The sequence below is a fragment of the Pyxicephalus adspersus genome, chromosome 2 (genome assembly GCF_032062135.1).
Source record: "Pyxicephalus adspersus chromosome 2, UCB_Pads_2.0, whole genome shotgun sequence".
NCBI classification, from domain to species: Eukaryota; Metazoa; Chordata; class Amphibia; order Anura; family Pyxicephalidae; genus Pyxicephalus; species Pyxicephalus adspersus.
Window position 1 is genome coordinate 87,024,442 of NC_092859.1, and position 25,544 is coordinate 87,049,985.

Below are 25,544 nucleotides of genomic sequence, written 5' to 3' on the forward strand. Positions count from 1 at the left end.
ATTTGCATGTTCTATAGCACATCATGAATAAATAAAGACCTTTCGTATCATATTGTATTCATATCAGAACATTATTTGATAAAAATAAAGGTACAGATTAAATTCAAACTAAATCTTTTTATTTCAAGATCTTGTTTCAATTCCTTGCCTGTGAGTTAAAAATAAAAACATAAGAGATGACAAATGGGGAGGCCAGGTTTTACCAATTCACAAGAGAATGGTCCTTCCATGCCTTTGTAGCTGAGTATCTTGTTTGCAACTAGGCCTTCAGTTGAAATAACAGCCCATGGATGGCACTGGTGAAATGGCTATGTACACAAGACGAATGCAAAAGTGCTCATGCTGAATGGTCCTATTAATCCAGGCATTATTCTAGCTTTGAAAAACTTTGCAGTGGCCCTATGTACAGATTAATGGGAAATGCCAAAGCTCAAAGTTGAGCTGTTTGCTGAAACAGGTTAAAAGATCCACTGATGGTTGACGAATGCTGGTTGGCTTTCAATGCCATCAATATCCCACTGAAAAGAATTTGATGGGATGTCCTCCCACTGTTGAAAAACTGCTATTTTCTTTTTTTGCTGGCTATCATCCTAGTGCAGGCATTGAAGCACAAAGCTTAGAAAAAGAGAAAGGCAAAAATTTTAGGAATTTAGGTTTTTCTGTACTATTTAAAATAACACTATATGTTTTGGGCAGTGCTAGAACTTTAATACTATGTTTTAAAAAAAAAAAAATCCCAACTATTCCGCAATTTTTTTTCTTTTTAATACTATCATATCAAAACAGGATGCACATTGTCAACAATGCAAACAAATTATCTTACTTGCCACTCCTCGGGTAAATATTCTGTTTATGGTCTTGTAAAATGCATTAGTAAGATATGATGGATTTAACTCTAAAAATCTTTTTAAAGGCCACCAAAGAAGTTTTTTTAGTTAGCTTAGTAATGTCATGAAACATGTTATCAGAACTGGACAAGTTCAAAAGGAAAAAAGCCAGTGACAAAACAAGTTGTGCGGATATTTCCAGGACAAGGATATGTGTTTTCAAATAGTACAGTATAGCACACAATGAACAAGTGCTAAGAACTGTGATATGTAACCAGTGGAGCAATATATCCTTTACAAACTCCTACTTTGTCATAGCACATTTATATAGCCTGGAAATAGCCATGTTTTTGTCCTCTTACAAATGCCAACCTGCATGATGGGACTTTCTGATAAATAAATAGTTTGTCTTCCCTTGCATATAATTGTAAATTCTAAATACTGATCTGTTGATCCTCATAGTAGGTGCAAGTAGCTGTATATTTAAGCAAAGTTTAGGACACCAGAAACATTAATAAAAAGGATCCAAAGGGGAGGGGAGGGCATAAAGAAACTCTCCTGCTCCTGCAAAGAAAATATGCTGAATAGATGCGGTTACTCACTGCTGGGTTGGAAAGTTACATAGCAACCAGTTTTTAGTGTGCGTTACAGAAGAATAGAAAGACTTTTGTGTTTAGGGTTGTAAGGCCAGCCGTTGTTCTTGCCTCTCACTAGTGATGTAGATTTTTCTAAACCGATTTGGAGCGGGTGGGGAAAGGTTACCCTTAGTCAGGATTTTATTGCTGTCTGTGTCATTGTTAGGGATATTTCCCTCACTTCTGTCATGCTATAATTTGTGAGCAGAGTAGGGAGTTTTAAATGCATTGTTAAGGGAATATTCACCTCGCTTACTTGCAAAAGTTTAGTGGGATAAAAAGTGGGTAAAATCCTTCAAATGGGATCACAGATTTTTTTCCTAAAGCGTACCTAAACTCAGAAATTTCACTTTACGTAAAAGTGTACACAACTCTTTTAGGTAAGGTAAAAATTCTGTTTGTTTAGGTTTTTTTTAGGTACAACGCCCTTTTTTTTAATAAAAAAGGTGCAGCACCAGCCCCTAATTCTCGATTGCCTAGGCGATCAAGAATGAATGGGAGCGCAAAGCCTCCCGGTATACCTACGTCACGCATCCCAGAAGGCTCTTGGGTGCTCCTTCTGCGCATGTCCGAGCATCTCAGGCATGCGCAGAAGGAGCCTTTTAGTGAAAAGAGAACAACGCATGCACAGTGAGATCGGCAAGTTTTTTTTTTCAACCTACGTCACCCGATCTCGCGCCTGTGTCGGTTGACGGAGGAAGAAGAACCAGAAAAAAGAGGCAAAGATGGCGGCACCTGGAGCGCCGTCTCGGATACGAATGTCGGGACGACGCAGGACCCGATGGTAAACACCAGGATCAGACTACCCAGTGGGATTGAAGGTAAGTGTATTTTTTTTTTTTTTGTTTTAGGCACTTTTCAGTTTAGTTCCTCTTTTTAATTGCTAAACTTACTATTTATAACATCTAGTGGCCCAAGTTTTATACTTACCTTTCTGAAATTTTGAGAGATCTATGCTGCGTGAATGGGAACAAGTCTTTTGACAGAAAAAATGATTATTATATTTGTATTTCAAACTGTCTGTTTGTAGACATATGAAATACAGATATGTCTTTTAGTAGTAGTTTTCTTTTTAGGCTTTTTCTATAGAGTTGCTTTCGCCTGGTGTTTATGCCACTAACACATTTCCTTTCCTGGCAACACTTACCCTATTGTTTCAGGACTACATGAACAGGACTACAGAAACTCCTCTCTACCCAGAAATAACTAGTAACATTTTAACAGATCACAAAGGGACCAGATAAGCTAATCGTTAGTTTGCATACCTTTTAACTGAAATTTCAGTTTTCTTGTTTAAAATTCACTTATATGCATCTTAAATACATTTTCTTTCTTATGTGTCATACATATGTTTCTATTATATGCATTTGAATCCATGTAAGTAAATGTCTCTAGTGTAAGTATAACTGTCTATAGTTTGAAGAAAAAACATTTCTTTATTTGCTCTTTTTTAGTGTCTTGTGTTCCATTCTATAATATGCACTGTCCTATTTGGCCAGTAAATATCTGTGATAGGTCTGAATCTAATAGTTGGATATATTATACTTGTCATAGTGTGCTGTGTACATATGTTCTACCACACAGGGGCTATCTTTGTGAAGTTCATTAACAACAAAGCAAGTGATGACTGATCAGGTCCAGGAATGGAAATGATAAAGGTATATGTTGGGAAGCCAATATTTTGTTGATGAGACATTACACTGACTTGTGTAATCTTTCCCTGAGCTTTCATGTGTGCTGTGTGAGAGTAAAATGCCTCAAGGGTTTGCATATGTCAAGGATCTGGCAATCTAAAGATAGATGATCTTAGGAAATGGAGTTAGAATATGTGTGTGCCTGATTTGCTAGGGTTGAACATTTTGATCTATTACCCTTTGCTGTTTATGGTACACAAAAAAACTCAATTATCCTCCATATAACTGTTGAACTGAGAAACATGAAAAGACTTTTGTATGATTTTTTCATAACATAGGAAAAATGCTGCTGTGTGTAAAAGAAATGTTTTGGACCAGTCAGTTCATGCCCAAGCCACCCATACAGTCCATCTATAGTGTACAGCTGACATGGATTCCCTTGTCTGATCACATGATGTGACTTCATTATCACATTTGAGGGTGTTATCATTTTTACCATTTTATTTAAGAACTGTAACTAACTTCAGGAAATAAGTTTTCTTTCTGCGATATTCCTGTAGCTTTCCTCCATTCATTAGCTAAAGTCCCCTATCACAAAAGATAACTGGTGATCATCTTCACAAGACAAAATTACTGGCAGAATTGGGAAGAGCTGAAAAAAAAACTTGTACTAAGTGTACGTGAAGGCTACCAGTGCTGAACTCCCTTGATCAAAATGCTTGTTTCCCGATTAAAATGCCTCTCTAATGGTTGTAATGCTTTCAGAGACACAGATATGGAACAGGTATGCAGATCAGAAGTTCGCTCTGACTTTCTTACATACAAGCTTGTTCTGTGTCTTGGAACACTCTGAAGCCAGAGATAAGCAATTAGCATTTAAAGAAGGTCAGCAATAACAGCTGTTGTATTTCTCCTCATACAGGTTTCCTTTAAAACGTGCAAGTGTTTATTGGTATTGTTGTTTTTTTTTGTTAGTGGTCAACTTACTACCTGTATTACTAATAGAGCAGAATTCAGCCCAAAAGCTGTGAGCAACCCTCATAGTATTTATACTACAATTTCCGGCATCACTCGCGTCTATAGACCTGCCTATGCGTAGCCCCGCACTGGACTGTAAATAATGCCAGGAATTTTAGTAGCAGCGCTATTTCAATGAAGAGGGAGTTTCAGCAGTGGGCCACACATAAGATTTAGCTCCGCATTGGCCGCGTCTGGCATCTCTAGCGCTCCCCCTCAGTTGTACTTTTCCTTGCTAATCCAAGGCATGGACTTGCATTGTTGGATTTTCATAGACGAATTTTGGTATTATTGTTAGCCTGTGCAAAAAAGGTTACCATTGAAATTTAACTCAGAAGGCTACAAATAGAGAAAGAGGCATAAGATTTTTTCTTAAATAAAATTAAAATTTTTTTTTATGCCTCTTTCTCTATTATAAGCTTGTTCCAGATTGAATGTGAAACCTCCTTGTTTCCATATGAAAATGATTTATATCTAATGAGAAGAAAAAATGTCCTCAATTTTTTTTCAGTAAATTTCAAGGTTGGTCCGCGACTTTGTCTAAGTTTTTAATTTTGGCCCTCTGTGTAATTGAGTTTGACACCCCTGATTTAGGGGTTACATTTATGAAAAAAAGTTTAAAACGTTTAAATCTATTAGACATTGGACACCAATTGCAACTACCTGCCAATCAGGTTTACATACATGCATCAGGTTAGGCAAACCTGTCCAACCCTGACACACAGCATGGGTACCAAACACTAGTTTGACTAGGATTAAACAAACGTAATAATATTAATCTTCAATGCCAGACATTCACTATCCATGCAGATGTCTGTCATTTTTAAAAGTCAGGGATGTCAATACACAAACATAGGCAAAAGCAACCTTACTCTTTGATGATATTCACATGAAATTGTTTGGGTATTTGGGTTCCTGTCAAGTTCTAAAATGTTTTTTTGAAATGGGATGTTTAATAATTTTCAAAACATGATCAAGAGAATTCATGCATTGAGGTACCAGGAATATATTGAATGTAATCTTCATTTTGGTGTGTAATAAATATTGGCTTTGCAGGTCACATATACTGTATGACACTGAATGATACTAAACATAGAACATACAAGATATTTTGTTTTACCAGTGGTTAAAACGAAGTTGCCTGTAAATCTCAATGCATATATGATCACTAGTATTGGTGCTTGTCTTTTTTCTCTGAAACCATTTAATACATGGTGAATAGTGCAGCTAGTATCAACTGTACAGTACAATAAAAGTGTATTTAAACCCAAACATTTAAACCATATTTTTGCATGTGTTTCTTTAATGCTATAAGGAATTTTGTTCTTTGAATTTAATCATATTAGCAGGCACTGTCCTGGGGTACCGATCTGTGTTCACCTGCAGCATCTTCACACTGTTCTGCCCACTTACAGGCGGACTACAAGCCATGCCAATATACAGTGCTTCAATACATTCTATAGTAATCAGCAAGTAGAATCGAGATGGTCGGTTGTCAGCGGTTGGTGCAGATTCACAAGAAATACATACAAAGTGTGTGCAGAACGTGCGCAGTGCAAAGGGAGAAATTTTACAAGCCTCATGTAATGGAAATGGACAGAGAGGTGTTCTCAGGATTATTAGGTGACAAAATCAAGGAAAAATAAAGTATAAACAAAGCAAACAGCAGCCACTTCATCTAAGAACTGGCAAGCTGCAATGTATTACTTTTTTTTGGGGGGGGGGGGGATTTGAAATACACTGAATAATGTTGCATTTGCAATTCTGTCAGAAAAAAAATGGTAAATAAGAAATTGGTAAATCTGGTAAATCTGCCACTAAAGGTGCGTACACACTTCCAATTTTTATCGTTCAAAACGAACGACGAACGATCGATTGGGCAAAAATCGTTCGTAAAAAAAGTAACCAACGACGCCGACGAACGAGGAAAGTCGTTGGAAACGAACGACCGGACCGGCGGATTGGACGACGATCGTTGAACATCGTTCGTGTGTACGATCGTTCGTTGATCGTCCATGGTCTGAGCATGCGTAATGAACGAACGTTCGTTCACTTTCCTGTCGTGCACATAGTTCCTCTATCGCTCAAACGATCGTATCTATTGTGTGTACAATATCTACGAACGATCGTGTCGTTATCTCTATGTGCAGGATCGGTGCTATACGATCGTTCGTAGATATCGTGCAGGAACGTTCGTCGTTCGTTTTCCAACGATAATAATTGGAAGTGTGTACGTAGCTTTAGCCTGGCATTTGCCTTAGTGATGAACGACTAGTTCTTTGTTTTACAGATAAGGCAAACATGTGGTATGGTTAATGAGATCTTTTTTTTAACTACATTCTGTTTAATTTACTTTTGTAATCTTTTATTTCTTTTTATAACTGTTTGCTGGCTCCCTCTGCTGGAGTCCTGGCTTAACTGAAAGAAAGTTTTATAAAGATTAACCAGTTCGGTAGTGTTTGCTTTGCAAACAGATCACACGTCTGCTGAGCCCTACAAGTTCTTTGATGCAAATAGTCTTTCATGTTCAAAGGAAGTGTTTTTTTTCTTTCCTTTTTCTTTATAATGGATTTTACAAAAGGTAACCTGAGCAATCCTCTGCACAGGCAGACAGTTTTACTAGACGTCTTTGGATATGCCGTTTCTATCAAAGTCTAGAAAACATTAAATATATGCCAAGTGGAAGGAATTCAGGCTCAGTCCAAAAGTCTTATGCTAGAAAAAGCATTAAGGTGCAGCCACTTGGATTTAGTGTAAAAGTAATCTTTTGTTTGCATTCCAAAAGTGAAGATCACATTTTACAGGCAATTTATTGCTGCCCATTTGTAAGCTGAATAAATGTAAGCCCCTTTTCATGAGTGTATGTCAATCACATGCTGTATGTGTATGTGAAAAAGTGTTCAAATTATTTATACCCAGAAAATGTTCTCTGTAAAACTATAGTATGTGTCTTGTATATTGGGGGTATCCATTAAGGTCTGCTTATTGTTAGCATAACCCAAGCCCATGGGAGCCAGGGATAGCAGGATGCTTATGGTTACCTTCTGGTATGACATATTACTTCTAATGTTTTTTGAGGCCAACCTTAAACTGGTGGTTAAGGAGTCACTACATAGCTTTGTTCCTTAAGTTAAAACCAGCTAGAAGGCTGAGGAGCTTCTGGTCATCACCATTAAAGTTGGTCAAATTGATCACTGATAATGAAAAGTGAAAATTATTTATAAAACTTACCTTTACTGCAAGCTCACTTTTACCAGAACATCTCAGTATGGCCCTAATTAAAATAAACATATATAAATCCAAGAAGAAAATTGCATTTAATAGAGCATAAAGTTCAAATAAAGCCCCACTTTGGACCTAAGCGATTCAGGCAGGTGGTTATTGCAGAAAGGGACAGTCCATGCTCAGCAACATTAACTTTGGTTGCTGGGAAAAGCTAGGATTCCAGGCTTCCATTGCATGTTCAGGGATGGATGGATAGGAGTTACATAACCCCATTACACCTAATTAAAAGAAAGTGCAGAAAAGGAAAGTGCATGTAATTCCCATATATATAAATATATATTAATTTAAGTCTAAACAATACACTTAAATTAATTTTAATGCACACAACCCCATTTCTATAAACTATAGTCTCACTTCAGTGTTCATGGTGACGTTTAATATATTATGTTTACAGTATTCAATAAAAAGTAACAACATATCTAGGAGTGTAACCTAATTTTGCGCATCTTTGCAGTATATGTATATTTTTTTATGTTTAGCCATTTAAACATGAGGTACAGAAAAATAACTGTTCATGTGCCAGCAATATGGTATGCTCCTTCCTTCCTTTTAGACAAGACAGCACAGTGTATTTTTACCATTGTATTCCATAGCACATTGTCGGCCAGGCCTATTAATTGCTTATACATTATAAATACAGACCTTATGTCATCTCCTTACCCCTCAGTATACAAAAAATACTTATCAGCTCACAAGAGCTGGCAAAATCAGGTATTTTATAAACTTATGAAAAATAAAAACACTTTCAATTGTATACCAAGCACTTCAGGAGACAAAAAAAGATAAAAATCATTGTTAGATTTATATACACCTGTATACAGAAAGTGTACATGACCTTTCCTATACAAGAATGCCTTGGGAAGATGACCTGTTCTTACACATGCCACATAATAAACTCTTGTTCACAAACCTGGATTGCAGGTGTGTACCTAAAGAAGTGACATCTTATGATACTGTGCTAATTCTCACTGTTGTTCTATTTGTTCATTTTCCGATGTATTGTTTTAGTTTGAATTAAGTGAGAAGGAAAGCATGAACAAGATGTGGAATGAACAGCCCTGCTTCTCTGTTTAGCTAGGGTGGGAATATCATCTCGAACCATTGTCATATTAGGGTGTGAGACTATTATTTCCTATTATTCTCAAATGAGAATGTGCAGTCTATCTGAAAAGCACAGCAACCTGGTTCTCATAGAACACACAAAATGTTTCCTTTTGTAAAAGGTAAAATAGGATGGAGAAAATGCCCTCTCCTCCGGATGTGCCTACGTATTGCTGTTGTATTAGATTTCGTAATGAAGAAAGACAACGTATATTACTAGGTGGTGGGAGTGCAATGATATGATGCTTACTTTGTTTAGGATATTGTTTTCAGTGAGACCCAGGGCATTTTAAAGGCTTATACTGACACCGCCTAAAGTACATCCTTTTCAGTGAATAGGAACTTCCAGAAATAAAGCGGAAAGTGTATGTATAACTTGTAGTGCTCAGAGGTATTGTAGTGCCAATGACATCCATTCTTCTATTTGAATCGATTCTCATTTAAATACATCTGCTGGATAATCTTATTATATTACCTGTTCTGAAAAACAATACTTTAACTACATGCACAATATATAGTAAATCTGTTATCTTTGTACTCCCCCATTAACTTGTATGAAAACATATCTGTAATGGCAAGAGAATGAAGGTAATACAATATATCACCTATTTACTAACCTTTGTGTGTGAATGGTTTATAATACACACGGCAATGCTTACTAATGTGTTTCTTTAGTGCTAGCATTATAGGAATACACTTTTTTAGAGTAAGTAGTTATTATTGGCCTTCTGTAATGCCCATTGACTGCCACAACACAAGAAGTACTAACAATTTCAATCAGTTATTCCTTGGCAGACTGAATTGGCAACAAATCATGCATAAAAGCTATTATATCTTGTTATTTGGTTGTAACCATGGATGTATGGTTCTGTACCCTGGTCCACCAAACACAAGCAGATGATCATGACTTTGCTGCAACTGCTCAGGCTTTTCAGCTCAGTATGACATTTCATGTTCCTCAGTTGGGAGTTTATTTTTGAAATCTGTAGCCTGATTTGTGTTTTTGTGTTTAGGGAACAGGGAATCAGAAATTGTCACTAATAGACAGGTAAATAGATATGCAATATATTTATAGACCTGTTCCAGAGATGAATCGGGGGTTGTATTGATGGATTCTTTTTTTTTTCCGAATGCTACTTTCTGTCTCTTGCTTCATTACTTTGATAACTCCAAACTGGTGTGCGTATTAGAAAGTAAACTGAAGTCAGATCTGCATGCTTTAGAAAGTACTAAAGCCATCAGAGGTTAATGGCAGTCAAGTATTTCCAAAATAAGTGTCAGAAATAACAGCCCCTATATGGCTCAGATGCTTCTACTGTCCAAAACCAACAGAAGTCAACTTTTTTAAAAGGATTTATTACCCTGCTATCAGGTCAAAAAAAACTTGTTTGTTTTTTCTAAACATTCAATGAATTAAAAAACAAGTCATAAGTCATCAAAAAGGTCAGATGTATACACATTGGGCCTGATTTATTAAAGCTTTCCAAGGCTGGAGAGAATACACTTTCACCAGTGAAGATGGGTGATCCAGCAAACCTGGAATGGTTTGTGTCATTTGCTATTTGCTAGCAAATGCTTTGAATTCAGGACCAGATCCATCCCAGGTTTGTTGGATCACCCAGCTCCACTGGTGAAAGTGTATTCTCTCCAGCCTTGGAGAGCTTTATTAAATCATGGCCATAAAGTCAGGTTTCATTAAAATAATACCAGGTAATCCTGCCATGAAGGTCTTTGCTTTCTATAAAATAGGTTTCACCCTTGTGTGCCTCCTTTTTTAATTTTCTTATTGTTTAAATAACACAATATTAACATTTTAACATCTTTGTCATATTGTAAAACCTGGAAGGTTGAAGTGTTACAATGGATGGTGCCCTACCAAATTGTTTTTTTTTCAACTAATGTATACCAAAATAAACAAGCCTGTAGTTTAAAGAATATTTGCAACATCAGCTAAAAAATATAAAATTCACATAACTTTAATATTAAAATCTTTAGCCTCTATTACCAGCACACTCTGTGCCGGAGGGATGTAGATATATTATGCACAAAAATGTGCTCATGTGATGCTGCTTTCACCTACCATGCCATGCCAATCAGTTGCAGCTGGAGACACAATTCCATGCAACCCCGGGACACTTTAGTTTGCTATCTACTTTTATAAAGAAATCTTTTTATTATGGTATTTCATAAAAAAATAAGTGAACCAACTAACTGCACACTAATGACGTGTGCTACTTGCCTAATAAGTTACATTTAGTAACCTGTTTGGAAAGAGGAGTTCACATATTTTATACAATTTCCTCACAAAAACAGAATGTTTCTAAGTAAAGCTATCACGAAAATACAACCTGACATGCCACTATAAAGCTCATTTCCTGCTACAGCCCTGACTGATATAGAAGGATTTGGAGTTTTTGGCAGGCACTTGTCAGTATATATTATTAGACACAGACGGATATCAAACCCTGTGCATTATCTAATCTGCATTATTCACCTGAGCTCATCATGTTCCTCCACACATACCCTTACCTATCATTGTGACAAATTAAAATGGATCTAAGCCCTAAAAAAATGGGAGTCTTCAGTGTAAACAATGCTAAATAGACCCCTAGATTTATGTGTCAATGTTTTCCTTTTATTAAATAAAAACATGTAATTTTCTATAAATGAAAGTTGAAATATAGTTAAAAAAACAGATTTGTATGAAAAAACTATATCATTTATTTTTTCCACTTATACCAACATGCCTCCCCGCAATTCTGTTCAATTACCATTTGTCAGGAAGCCTTAGAAATACTGCTTTCCTGTCCATATTTTTACTTGGATTTATTTTCTCTTTTGACACCTTGACCCCAACCCCTGAGCAATTTAGGTGATGATACTATTAGTGGTTTAGCTGTTACCATGATATCCTGAAATGGTGAAAATTAGCATTATTTTCTCAAGATTCCAAATATTTTCTCCACAATCAAATTTTTTATGGCAAAAGTAACTTCTGCCTTTTCCTAGTCCCAAGTCTTCTCTTTGTGTACAGGAGCCAGGGTCCATCTTTGAATGTGTAAAACACTTCCTATTGGCTTTCCAGCAGTGGGATCTTCTGGAATACTAAGCCTTAGTAATGATGTCAGCATGCAAGGACTGCTAATGACTGTGTAGCATGAGTACATTTGCAGTATTTTGCTTACTTGCTGCATTTTTAATTTCCATAAACAACTTTTATTGGTTTACAATGTACCTCTGAATTTGTTGGGCAATTGACACTCCAGAAAGTCAGTTCCCTAGCACAGCCTTTGCCACCATGGTCCTTCCCTTTAATTTGCTCTAATAAGTGCAGATTATTTTCAGATCATGGCCTTAAGAAGACCCCCATTACATTAATGTTCACACACTTACCTGTAAGTTATCTGGTCAGAATACCACTAAACTATGCGTAAACATACATAAAGATATTGCATACAGTTTTTTACCATACAAATTATTTTCACATCTTTATATAATATGGTGGGAAGAACTTGATTGTAGCTAGTAATATCTGTAGCTACCATTATACAGTACTGGTAATTTCTTTTTATCTAAATCTGCTTAGTTTTCTGTTGGGAATGTCATCACATGGGAAATGGAAAGCCTATAGAAACTTGTATGAAATATATACACCCAATTTTGAAATACAAGGGATGGTTCAATGGTCAGAACTTTTGCCAAATAAATAGTCTTACTATATATGGCAACCTTAACCAGAAGAGTTTATTCTTCTCTATTATGTGGTGCAAAACCATGACATGGCTGCCAAGCTTCTATGTTTAGATCATAAAGACTTCATAAAGGGTAGCAGTTTAATCTCAGTTACAAATTAACTTTCTTTTGTTTGAGGCTTCCTCCTTTCTTCTAGTGAAATGTTACCTGGTCAATTCCTTCCCCTGTCTTTTGTAAGAAAAGGTGTTGCTCAAAGAACTTAATTTTTCATTAGTTACCTATTAACAAAGATTTTGTTATGTCTGTAGCCAGTGCACATGACTGTTTCCGAATATACACAGCAAGTGTTTAATAAAGGAAGCAGCTCAGTTTAAGCAGTACATTTTGCTTAGGTTTATCACAACGGATTGTGTGAGCCGTAAAGTTATTGCTTATGTTACAAGGCAAACACTGTGGGAAACTTTCCAATAAATCAGGAAAGGACTGAGATCTTTGTTCGTGGAACCAAGTCAAACCCCGAAGTTGATTGAGCCCTGTAGTCTCTTGGCTTCCTCTGCCAGGAACTACTGTGCAGCCCCATTAGGAAATGTTCTCCACTGAAATATCTCATTACACTGCTATTTTATGGGTCATTTCACATATTTAATGTGTTTAAAAACCTTCAGAAAGGTGAAAGTAGAAATATGTTTTATTATACTTTTAATACTTTTCTTTTTTACACATACGTATATTTTTATTTAATGGGCCACTTGCAGGGGCAAAAAACAATCTTTAAAATATGCAAAGTGAAGTCAGTATGTAGAGTAGAATTGAGTGTGCCAATAATTTTACAACTACGATAATGGATAGGCTTCTGCTTTTACTGGTGGACTGTAAAAACGTTTAACCTTCTGGCTACCAATTGAAGGACTGGACAGTGGGTTTCTTTTGTTCAACTAAAGCATGGAATTTCCATTATGAATATTGCACGTGCTGCTGTCACAATGTTGAAAAAAAATATATATAATATCAGTTGCAAGTTTAAATCTTTTTACTCCTGTTTTTCTAATGGGATAATTAATCATCATAGTTTCCATTTTTATGCAAAGCTAACTTCTGCTGAACTATAAAGTGTATTTTATTGATGACGAATAGGTATTACAGAGTCTGTATATGGCCCTGTTGTATACTCAGTTACCTGACCAGAAGGTAAATAACATTTTGTTGTGTTATTACTACAAAAGAAGATGTAGCTTGTTTGTTGTGGATTATTTTGAGCATACTTGATGATGGATGGCTCTCCATTGGTCTGGATGGTAATCGAATCACCAGTTCTGCTCAGTGGGCAAGATCACGCCTAATTGGAGCTGCCAAATATTACATTATGTTCTTGGGTTTTTTATATATTTTGAAAAAAAATTACCTACTGGATGTCATTATGTTGACCTTTTTGAACTAATTTGCTTCAGTGACCTGTAAAAAGTAAAAAAAATGAGGATTAACGTATCCAACAACTGGCTTTTTTTTAAAGGCAGTAGTAGTCGAAGCCTTTGCATTACTACTATGTTTGAGTTGACCATATTGTAAAGACTATACTTTTACTTTAAAAATGCAGATAGTCTTTTGGATTAGACTGTCTGGTTTCTGTAATCTCCATGAATTTATCCAACTTCTGCTTTAAATATTAAAGGATGATGGAAGTTTTAATTACTATAGTATAGTGAGCTAATGTAATGTGTTCCTTTGGATCCACTGGCAATATATATGTGAATTTTGATGTTGAATTATATTGTGAATTTTTTGTAATGCCCATCACCATGATAGAATTGCTTTAAAACCTGACCTCATTCTTTACAACCATTTCCAAACACTAATTCCCCATATGTTATATATTCTGTGGTATCTGGGAAAGACATCAGACACAGGAAAACATTTAACTTGTATAGTCAGATAGCTATAACAATAAGAATCTTCTATGGCAGTAATAATTTGTTAGCAAAATATCTATGACGTGTTACATTTCAGAACCAAAGCATATGTCTCAGAAAAGCGTCTGAAAGAGTTTTGTTTGACAGTTCTATTTTTGTTATTCTTATTTAGGGCAAACATCAATGACTCCTTTGCCTCCATGGTGAAACTGAGCAGTATAAAAGGAAATTATTTTTATGATATCCATTTAAATGAGGTCTATATGCCAGTATGAATTAAGTGCTGTCAGATGTTAAAGTAGACCTGAATTTAAAAAGTGAAGTTTTGCGTTGTTGTAGGGAGCATCCATAAATGTAAAATGTTCCTAGGAAGTACACTAAAAATACACCTTTTGTAGGGAACTCTTTCTAATTATTAGCACTCCTGGTATAAGAGGATACTTACATATAGCTGTATCTGCAGTGTGAGATCTAAGGCATTGCTGCTTTATCATTGAGTTGAAATCTTTTGCAGTCGTACAAAGCAGCTTCATTGAAGGGCACAAACATGATGGAGCTATGCAAAGGTTACAAAACAAAGGGACAACCATGTTACCATTTTTGTATGTTAGAAATTGCTGACTGTGTTTCCTTTTTATACTTACAGTGATCTCAGCATGAACAATATTACCAAGCTACCCTCGGGTGCCTTCCATAACCTGCACTACCTTGAGGAATTGTAAGTATGTTCTTTAGTGATACTGTCTAGTGAGAGCCCTTGCTCTTGTCTTTGCTGTGGGAATCAGATAGAACTTTTCATAAACTATCAGCACTGACAGATTTATATGACTAGTGGGAAGCATTCCTTTAAAAATAATAATTTCTAGTGATTTGTAAGGAAAAAATATGGAATGGACCAGGATATAGATTTTTTTTGCAAAGAGCTCAATGATACAAATATAAAGTTAAACTTAAGCTGGAAAGCTTCTTGGAAATACTTAAGCAGCAGGATATTAAAAATTTCAGTGCTTGGTCATGTTTATTACAATGGACAGTTAAGCTATAATGAAAAACGGTTGTTCGGGTTTGATTGTGTCAGAAACTATGAAGAGCAGGTTTTATGACAGCATTACTCAAAGTAATTGCTTTTAATAAAGACTTTTCTCTCCATAAACATAATTTCAGTAGAGCCCCACGCTAATTTTATATAGATGTGTGCACTTTTTAAATTTATACATTTCTTTTGAGTAAATATCGGTAAGTTTAACCTATTGAAACAGAATAATATTAAAATCCTTAAAAAATATCTAACAAATGTATACTACAGTATATTGTTCTTCTCATCATTTGCAAAGTGTTTCAATATTATTATGTATTGTACTATTATAGTAGTATATATTTCATTTTAAACCATCCGTATTTACATTTTTTATTTGAAGAAATGTTTATTTGAAAAAAATGTTAGGTTTCAGAGAAAAAAAACCCTGGTAAAGTTTAATGACTGTTAACTTAAAAAATAAATAGTTAACAAAGGACTATTAACATTTTATTCATGCCGTTGAATACAATCAGCTGTGTGTGTCTGTTGGGGAGGGGGGTCCTGTATTCGTTACTGCTTCTACCAGGTATGTCTAAATGACCAATGAAGGGCAAGGTAATGACAGGCAGAATCGGTGGCTTTCCTTAATGTTTGCATCACTGTATAGAAGTATAGGAACTCCAGCCAAATGCAAAGGGGAATTTGCTTACCCAATTGCAGGAAATGTTCTATTATTGCTACTATATATAAAATGCATAAATAATTAGTAAAATATACTGATTGTATCTGTGTGTTAAAGAAATAGCATTCTGAGCATAGTTTTCTCAAGTTTTAGAAAAGTAAAACACATTCACATCATCTAATGTATTTAGTTTGTATCTGCGGTTAACCTTTTCAATATGAGAGTGATGTCTTTTAGATAATGTTCATATTATTGTTTTATGTAAGAAATATCCTTGAGACTTGTTCCTCCCCTGTCAAGTTTTTGAGAAATGATAGCACATAAGGTTGAATAAACACACCATTATAGATGAAACCATGACTTATTTTCTGCTGCACTGATAGAGATTATGTGCCTGTAGCATGTAGATCAACAGATGTGTCCAATTTGGAATGCTTATAACTTTTCTTTAACTAGGTACCAGAAATAATACACATGCTTGTGTTAGCTCATGAAACTATATTAAAAGTAAGTTGTTAAAATATCCAAGAATTGTGCTTTATCCAATATTATTTTGACTATTATTTTCTTGTTTGGACTTGGTACAAGTCAGAGAAGCTGGAAAAAAGCTGTAAAGGCTGAAAAAAGAAATAATAGACAGCTATTAGAGGAAAAAAATGTATGACCCAGAATACAAGAACTGTTAGCACTTTTAGCAATGAGTTTACCCAGTAAGCTGTAAACCTTATTTAGAAATTTCCTGGCTATGAATGCGGGCATATTCACAATGTCATGCAGTCTTCTCTTTATGGTAGACTTGGATATTGATACGCCTACTTCCTGGAAAGTGTTGTTCACTTGGTTGGCTGTTGTGAAGGGGTTTCTCTTCACCATGGAAATGATTCTGCCATCACCACCACTGTTGTCTTCCGTGGAGGTCCAGGTCTTTTGGCATTGCTGAGTTCACCAGCGCTTTGTTTCTTTCTCATGATGTACCAAACTGTAGATTTTGCCACTCCTAATATTGTAGCAATTTCTCAGATAGGTTTTTTTGTTTTTGCAGTTTAAGAATGGCTTGTTTCACCTGCATGGAGAGCTCCTTTTCCCGATCTCCAGGCATTTTATCTGCTTAATTGATAATGACATAATGAAAAAGCCTTTGAGTCAATTGTCCTATTACTTTTGAGCCCCTAAAATGAAGTGATTGTGTAAAAAAAAGGCTTTAGTTCCTCACATTTTTTTGCAATCTTTTTGTTCAACCCACTGAACTATGTTATTTATGGACCTAACTGTATTTATTGTATTCCTTATGCCTGTTGCAGTCAGAATAGGCAGGGTTTCTGCAGAGGGCTGCAAATTCTTCCCAGTGCGCCTTGTACATTGATCCAACCTCCTATGAAAGTCCTCTTGAACACTGAAATGGCAAAATGGCAAATGAGAGGTGTTCATTATTTCTGATTGCATGGTCAGATCCCAAGACACATAAGTTTTAAATAGGTTAAATATTACGATACATATAGGTAAAAAGGGCAGTTTAGGAACAGTATGAATTTATAGAATGGTAAGCCTAGAAATCACATTCTAAGAATTAGAGACACTGTTACAGATTTAATTCCCAAAGCCTTTGCATATGGATCTGGACCTCTATTTTCAGCCACATGATTGTAGATTTTAGGTTTCATGTTCTTGCACTTTTGTAGTGTACATGTACTACTAAGTTTTATGTTGCATTCAGACATGATATTCAGTATTGTCCAACAAGGAGACAATAAACTGTTTTGCCCTTATTATGAGGACATTTAAATATAGGTATGAGCAGTTACGGTGCCATTTGTACTTGGTCTTGTTGAGTTTGCTGACCTACATGATAATGGTGCTGCTTTCCTCCTAGAAAATCATGCTTTGAGTAGCAAGAAACTAATTCCTGAACTGACATTTGACGACGGTGCAAAATTAGTCTGCTACTCCAGGTGGTGATTATAGATATCAGTGTTACCTGGCTCACATTACACAGGAGACATCTGTTTGATCTCAGACCAGGCAAAATAATTTTTGTGCTATGCGCTTTTATGACACCTTTTATTTAGAGTTTCATGTTACTTTACTTAATGTATATATAAATGTAACTAGTAAATGTACCTTGGCTATCTGCATACATAATAGGTAGAGTAAAACAGAAAAAGTGCCCTGAAGTTTAGTTATTCTGGCTCTAGCACATTAAAGGATAATCTTACTTTAAGAAAACATTGCTGTGATGAATTAAATATGATACGTTTTGCATTAAAGGGTTTGTTCACCTGTAGAAAATACCTTGGGAACTCATTAGCAAGAGTAAAATCCATTCAAAATGGCCATAGCAGGTGGGAGATTCCACCTGTAAGGATATTATGATAATTGAATTGGTCTTTTTGATACTCTGAAAGGAAATTAAGGGATGAAAGTATAAACTCTGCCTTTGTAGGGTGTTTCTGGGTTTACAGAAAGTAGAAAATGCTTGCTTAATGTTCCTGTTGGAGACAGGCCTGTCTTTGTGATGTTGCATGGGGACTATTTGGAAATAATTTCAAACAGGAGCAAATACATTTTGTTACACCAGTTAAATGCTGGACTTATCTGGAAATTGTTCAGAGTAAATGGTAAATACAAAATCATTGATAGCTGTTTTATTTTCCTGTTCATTAAATGACGGTATACATTAGGTATGCAATTATCCTTAAGGCAGTGTGTTGCAGTCTCTAGAGCCAACGAGAGGGTATCTATGTGAATCTCAGATTCTATACAAATCTGTGTTTCCTGTGTTTAATCAAAGCGTAGATATCCTGCCCGATAAGAAAAGCATTGAGAGAAAATGGCTGTGGAAACAGGCAAGGAGTGTTTCTGATAGTAGTAACTCAAGCTTTCAAATGGTGAAAAACTTAACTAGGTGAATAAGAGTATCTGTGAAGCCAGTGAAGAAAGCCAAAAGAATATGCTGCCAAAAACAGTCAATCATTGTTCATAGCGGGACATATCCACTTTCTTTGAGATATTGAAGAGTTTGTTCTGCGCACACAAAGGTAGGGCAGAGCTGGCAGCACACCAAGCCATTCTGCGTTCCTCATCTCCATTGTGCAGCCAGTGGGAGCAGGTGCTTTCACAAAACAAAGGGGAAAAAGTGAAAACACATGCTTGTAGTGGCTCTAATAGGTAGGTGTTATGGATGATCCTAGTACAAATTAGCTTTAGGTCCACAAGTCTTCCTCTAAATTAAAGGAGACGAGAGGCCTTACACTTACTCTGTACAGAATGCAGGTGCAGAGCAATCAATTTTTTCATGTATTGTTTAATGGAACATATTGTTTCCAGGAATATTTTGGAGATTATGTATATGCTTGCTCTCAAAGATCTGATCTCAATGTATTTGTTTTCTACACTGACTGGCCCCTTAGCTTCACAAGTCACTTAGGAAACTCGGTAGTTGGACAATGCGTCACACAAGAAATGGTTCATCTTCTAGGTAACTGAAATGTCCATCTTCATCTTTAGCACAGACCTGCTATTATATTGACAAAAGACAATTTGTAAATAAATTGCATTTCCACATTGATTCAATGTTCTGTGTATGATAAAAAGTGTGAAAATGTCAAATGGGGTGAATACTTTGTATAGATTTTCTATCTTGCATTCTGTTTTTAGTAGTAGTAAGTAGTGAATCGGACATTCACTAAAACATTCTGTGCTGGAAAATTTTCCAGCTCTATGTATTTCAATGGTAGTGATTGTTTCTCCACCAGGGAATATTTTAGTAAATGTATGACTTACTGCATTATAAATAGACCCCTAGGGTTTTTTTATTCTGTACTGTTATACCCTGAGTATGGTAGAAGTTGCTTGGATTTGTGGACGGACAGGCTGAGTATCTTTCTAATAAATGTCCTCTCTTCTAGAGCCTTTGTAAGCATTCTGCCTACCTCCTGAAACCACTCCATAGCTACTCACTGGTCTCCGGGCCGGTCCTTTTCTCAGGACTGTCTGTTTATTCAAGTAACCCGGAAGCAATTGTAGTTTCTACGATTGCCAATCTCAATAGGAAATCCATTTTTCTCTTAGCTGTTTCAACATTTTCCTACAGGAGAAGTGTCTATCTTATTGTTTTACTAGTCATTGTGCTCCAAATATTGCAAGCAGTATTGGACTCTGGAGGATCCTGTGCAAATAATACTCTGGTATTTCTTTAAATTTTAATGTTAAATGTTTGATGATCTCTTTTTTTACTAAAACCCACAAACAATGGGGAACATAAATATGATTTAGGATATATATATCATTGATACCTATTATAAACAAATCTTTTGTATAATGGATAGTTGACCAAAGCCTAGTTACAGTTTTGTAGTTTGTTGCAATACTTGAATTTTGCTTTGTCTTACCAGGAAGTGATTATTCCATACTGTGTCATCCTTCTTCAGATTTTCATTTGCTTTTTTCTATAAAGTTTCATATAGTGTTCGAATCATTAGGATGTATCTAAACTAAATTACTTAAATCTTAAGATTTATGATTTTAGAGTACTTTCAAAACTTGTTTTTTAATAAGCAACAAATGTCTAACAATCAAGTTTCTACCTTGTCACCTTGTCACATGCTGCCGGTTAGGATGACACGTACTTTCAAAACTTGTTTTTTAATAAGCAACAAATGTCTAACAATCAAGTTTCTACCTTGTCACCTTGTCACATGCTGCCGGTTAGGATGACACACACTGTGCAGACCATCCATCATTGGGCCTGATTTATTAAAGCTCTCCAAGGCTAGAGAAAATACACTCTCATCAGTAAAGCTGGGTAATCCGGAAAACCTGGATTGGATCTGGCCCAGGATTCGAAACATTTGCAAAATACTTTGAAGAAATCTATTCCAGGTTTGCTGGATCACCCAGAGCTTTAATAGAAAGAGCTTTAATAAATCAGGCCCACTGTCACTATCAGGATAGCGGGGCCCAGGGCACTGATGCAGAGACTTCAATGGAGTAGGTGCAAGCAGAAAGTGGTAAAAAAGGGGGAGGAGATCAGCAGTACTTACATATAAACTAGGAGGAAAAGTATTTTTACAGAAGAAAGTATTACTGTGTTTTTTTACTCCACAGTCCAAGTCCAAAGGTATTACACATGTAAATATCAAACATTGTTTTTCATATCTTAGAGATGCAGTCACAGCACCACAAAGCCTTATTCTTTATACATATTCATATTTTTTTCTATATACAATATCGCCAGATAGGATATATGAGGTGTCACAAGAGAAGCCATCATCTTGAAATGACACATCAAGGGCTTTTTATGTCAAGAATCTTGCAGGGCTGTTGGACGCTGAAAAATATGTTCCAGATAGTTGGTGGAAGATGAATGAAGCACTTTGGATTCCAGTGTATGACTTCATCTTTTCAAGCCAGCATAGAACGAGCAGATAATATCTCACACTTAGTGATGATAAGTGCTGCGTTTAGGATGTCCACAGCTTTATCCAGCTGGATGTGACCTTTTTTCCCATCGCAATTATTCTTTGTCAGTTTGTAATGCAATTACGGGAGGATTATTTTCAAGTGCAGCCCTTGCACTATAGAAAGATTTGAGAGACTGGAGGACTACACATGTTACATGAGGCATTGATCACTTTGTAATAGTTAACGTCTTAATTCACTCCATCAACTCCTAAAATCACAGCATAAAAAACCATAAAGGCATTTCAATCCTAAATTTTACATAATAGTTTTACTAAAAACTTTGGTAAAAAAGTTTGTAAACCCTAACAATATTTTTGGCCTCCTTTCGTCCTGTTTAATTTGGAAGCATTGTGGTATACCTGATTGATAAATTTAAAAAAAAATCAGCTGGTCTTGGCAGAAAGTCAGAAATTCAGAACTGTCCTGTGTCCTTTCCACACTTCTTGTCTTATCCTAAAGAGCCTTTCCAGTTCTTGTCTTGGATTACAGAATAATTAGTTTTATGTTGCATAGATCTGCAAGTGGGGAAGTTTGAATAGTTTCAGACAACACTCAGCCCATATAAGAGCTTAGGAACTGGGTGTTTTTTTTAGTAGATTCATATTTGTTCTGTACCTGCAGAGTTTTTACAGGGATAAAACACCTGGAAATAATCACATATTGTATTCTATTTTTTCACCCTCTAATACATTTCAATGTTGCAATATTTTAATCCAACATTATTTAATTTGTTTTGCTTCATCTCTCCCTTTGACTCTATAAACATGAATGTTTGTGCTGCTGGCTGCCTGGATGTATTTATTGCCCATCTTTAGAGAGGTACAGTCACCTTTATCATTTAAAGTGGTAGTGGCTAATCTATGAACATTCAATAAAGAAGAGTATTCAATACTAAATTCAGCCAGTTACTAATGTCAAATGTAGTATTGCAGCAGGAATTGGCATTGGGTTGCATTAGGCCAATAATGGGTGGCTTTAGTGGATCTTTGCAGGCACTGTCACTGTTACTGTGTGAGTATAATCCTGTAGAATAAAACCTCTTCAGAATATGTGCCTTGATAAGCCACATGGCACAGCTACATAGCAGGCAATAAGCCAGACTCACATCGTAAATACTTTAGTATGGTGATGATGCAAGGGCTGCTAGTGCCTGTTTTTAAACAGCGAACCTTCTGTAGGCATTCATATCTTCTGACAACAAACAGTTCTTTAGAGTTTTATGGAGGCTTCTTTTGTAATGAGAGATCACTTTCAATTATTACAGTCTTTTAAGTGTATGTCAAGGCAAAATAATAAAAGTATTTAGTACATCCATTTTGCATATGCACGTTTCCCCATTTAAATACACTCAAGTACAGAAAAAAAAAACTGTTACGATGGATTATGTAAAACACAGACCCATTCCCCAAAAATGTATCCTCATTGTGCACAGGTGGAGAGCACAGTAAGATTACAGCCACAGGTTATTTTCCTTTTATTCAATAATACTTCATTTGCCTAGAAAAGTGAAGGGAAGCAGCTCTGTGTAAGTGCCAAGTTGCTTTTTTAGGGCTGGAACTTGTGCAAGGCTTGGAACTATCTCCAACCTTGTGTGACAACACTTGGATGCCCAGCAGCCAACCTCCAAGCACTAGTTTTATTGCATGGAAGAAAGGACAGTAAAGTCACGTCCTTCCCCATACCTGGATGTAGTAGGATGTCACCTAACTTCTCACAGACCTGTGGGAGAGTAAAGGGAATGTTGCATAGCATTATAGTGATATATACCTCGCTGGTCTGGAATCTGTATGTATTCTGTGATGTAAAGCAAGATAATCAATTTGTTTATACAGATATTTAGATTTTCTGTAGGACATCAAAGAAATGAACTTGTCTGTTGGTGTAGTTACAGATTGTTGGTCTTTTATGGCATGTCTGGTTGTTTTGTTTCAGTTTATGACCCATCTTGCTTATGGTTTTCATAAGGCCATTATCCTAATTTAACGAGTAGTTAGTATTGTAGCAGCAGCTGAAAAGATGTATGGCATCAATCACTGCTTAGTTCAATAAAAGCCTATCACTTTGATATTTTGTGTTATGAAATCCAAGATGATGGTTGTAAGTTGTCTGGAAGAGGACTGGAATATGTGTGTATATATATCCATGGCCCTGAGACATAAATACATTGAGACATTGAGCAGTATGGGGCAAGGTGCTGTAAACATCCAAGCATTTGTACAACATTTTTTTAAACATTTTAGTCAGCATTTCTACAAAAAAATACTATATGCTATATTAATCAACTATTGACCGCACTGCATTAGTTCTAATAACCCAGCCAATATTTAAAATGATCACTTTGTTCTCCATTCACCTTTTGGTGATGTGACTGTGACAGGCTGTAATCTTATTATTTGCCTTTTGATATTTCATTTCTTTCTACTGCCACAACTTTTTTTACTGCTTTAAATTAATGTTCAAACATAGGTAAGCCGGTTTTCATCTGGATGACACAGTGCACCTTAAAACTAAATCATCACTTGTATAAGTACATAAAAGAAAAAAAAAACTTCCAGAACTTGGTGCGTATGTTTTCTTATTAGGCGGATTGACACAGTACAGATGTATATTCAGTAAAGTGTTTTCTTTGATTAGAAATGTAAAACAATGAAAGTGGATTACAGCATAGGTCCACATGGGTGCTGCAACCTTTGCTTCTGTAAGTACCTTCAGGAAATACATCTGTCCTGTTTTAATGACTACTAGCAGCCATTGTTTACTGGCATGAGGTGTGTAACACTGTGACAATCAAATTGCAGGCTTTTGACAGTTTTATTTACTCCACTGTTAACCACCAGGCTGAAACAGCTTGAGAATGCACAGAAGCAAGGATGATTGATCTCTCACCATCCAACCCTTGGAAATATATTACTATATATTACTAACAGACTTCAGGAAGGCAGGGGGTGCTTCAGAGGTGCCAATGGAATCCTAATATAACTGTATATAAAACATGTTATGTTCATCCAGTTTTATTTGTGATCCTGACCTTTAGGACCTTTCTTTCCTGAAAATAAAAGGGTTAGAACAGACTCTTGGTCTATGATTGTTCATTTTTCATCATTTGTAACTTTTATATTCTGTCACTATAGCATGGATGCACTAAAGTGAGCAGCTGTTTCGTCCAGTCTTCCCTCCTATTAGCTAAGGTCATTTTAGGTTGAAGAAAACAAGATGTTTGGTCTAGTTCCAAATTACCCTGTGTCAAAACCACTGGAATTTTATAAGCAATCCATGTGGCACCAAAGGATTTTTTTCTCCTCTGTATTCATCTTTTTGGTCTTTGGTCTATCCCATTTTGAAAATCAAACTGTCATTCAAAGTGATGAAGAGGGATTGAGGAGAACGATAAAGTATGTGGAATGGTGAAATCCCTCAAGTAGCAGACAGCTCCTACGCTGCTTTCCCACACTGCTTTGACAATGCACATCAGTAACTGACCATCAAGACCTCAGCAGCACACCAGCAGAGAATGCCCACTACCAACTACATGCCTTCCTAAAATGTGCTGGAAAAAAAACAATGCTTGTGAAATGATTTTACCATTCAATAAGGTACTGTGAGTCATTCAGAGAATGTCTTTCATTCTGAGAGATTCTGGAAGACTAAATACTTTCATGGGGATGTCATTATATAAAATGTTTTCATTACAAATGAATGCCAGCTATTGTAATTATTATTTCCAAAATCATTAAGCATACTTCTATACCTTTAGTAAAAGGCACAAAGGTGCTTTCAGTGAAAAACTTCTAATAACAACTTCTATGTATATTTTAGATAGGTAAAAGGTACCGTATGTAGTCCTAATGATATTATCATGTGTGCTTGTGTTGGGCAAAAAAAACTTTTATCTGGGTATAGTTTGAGATTGTATTGTACATTGGGCCAGCTAATTAACCCCTAACATTCACAAATTCTGCTTGCTGTATTGCAGTACTGCTCAGAATTTGCACAGCTCATAGTCAGCCCATTAAAATCATTACATTTCTTGTCTGGCAGATAGGATATCCTAACATTGTCATGATTATTTTAATTTGAATGTCTGCCCCATCCAGTGGTTAATTTAGAAATCGCTATTCTAATAAAAAAAATACATAAGAGAGGAAGTGCAAGCAAGAAAAAAGTTGAAAGTGATATGAGAAAATATTGTACTGTAAAATCTGAAATACTAATTTAAAAAAATAGAAAATAGATTATACTTGTCCTTTGAGAAGCCGTGGCTTTTCAAGGAATTAAACTATTCAAC

The 25,544-nt window shown here is 35.9% G+C and overlaps 1 protein-coding gene across 1 annotated transcript in view; it reads left to right on the forward strand.

Moving 5' to 3' along the window:
* Positions 1-25,544, forward strand: part of LGR5 (leucine rich repeat containing G protein-coupled receptor 5) — a 93,607-nt gene that overhangs the window by 21,968 nt on the left and 46,095 nt on the right. The window contains exon 2 of the mRNA XM_072401368.1: positions 14,746-14,817. Coding sequence (XP_072257469.1) covers positions 14,746-14,817 — 72 coding nt within the window. The remainder of the gene's footprint in view (positions 1-14,745; positions 14,818-25,544) is intronic.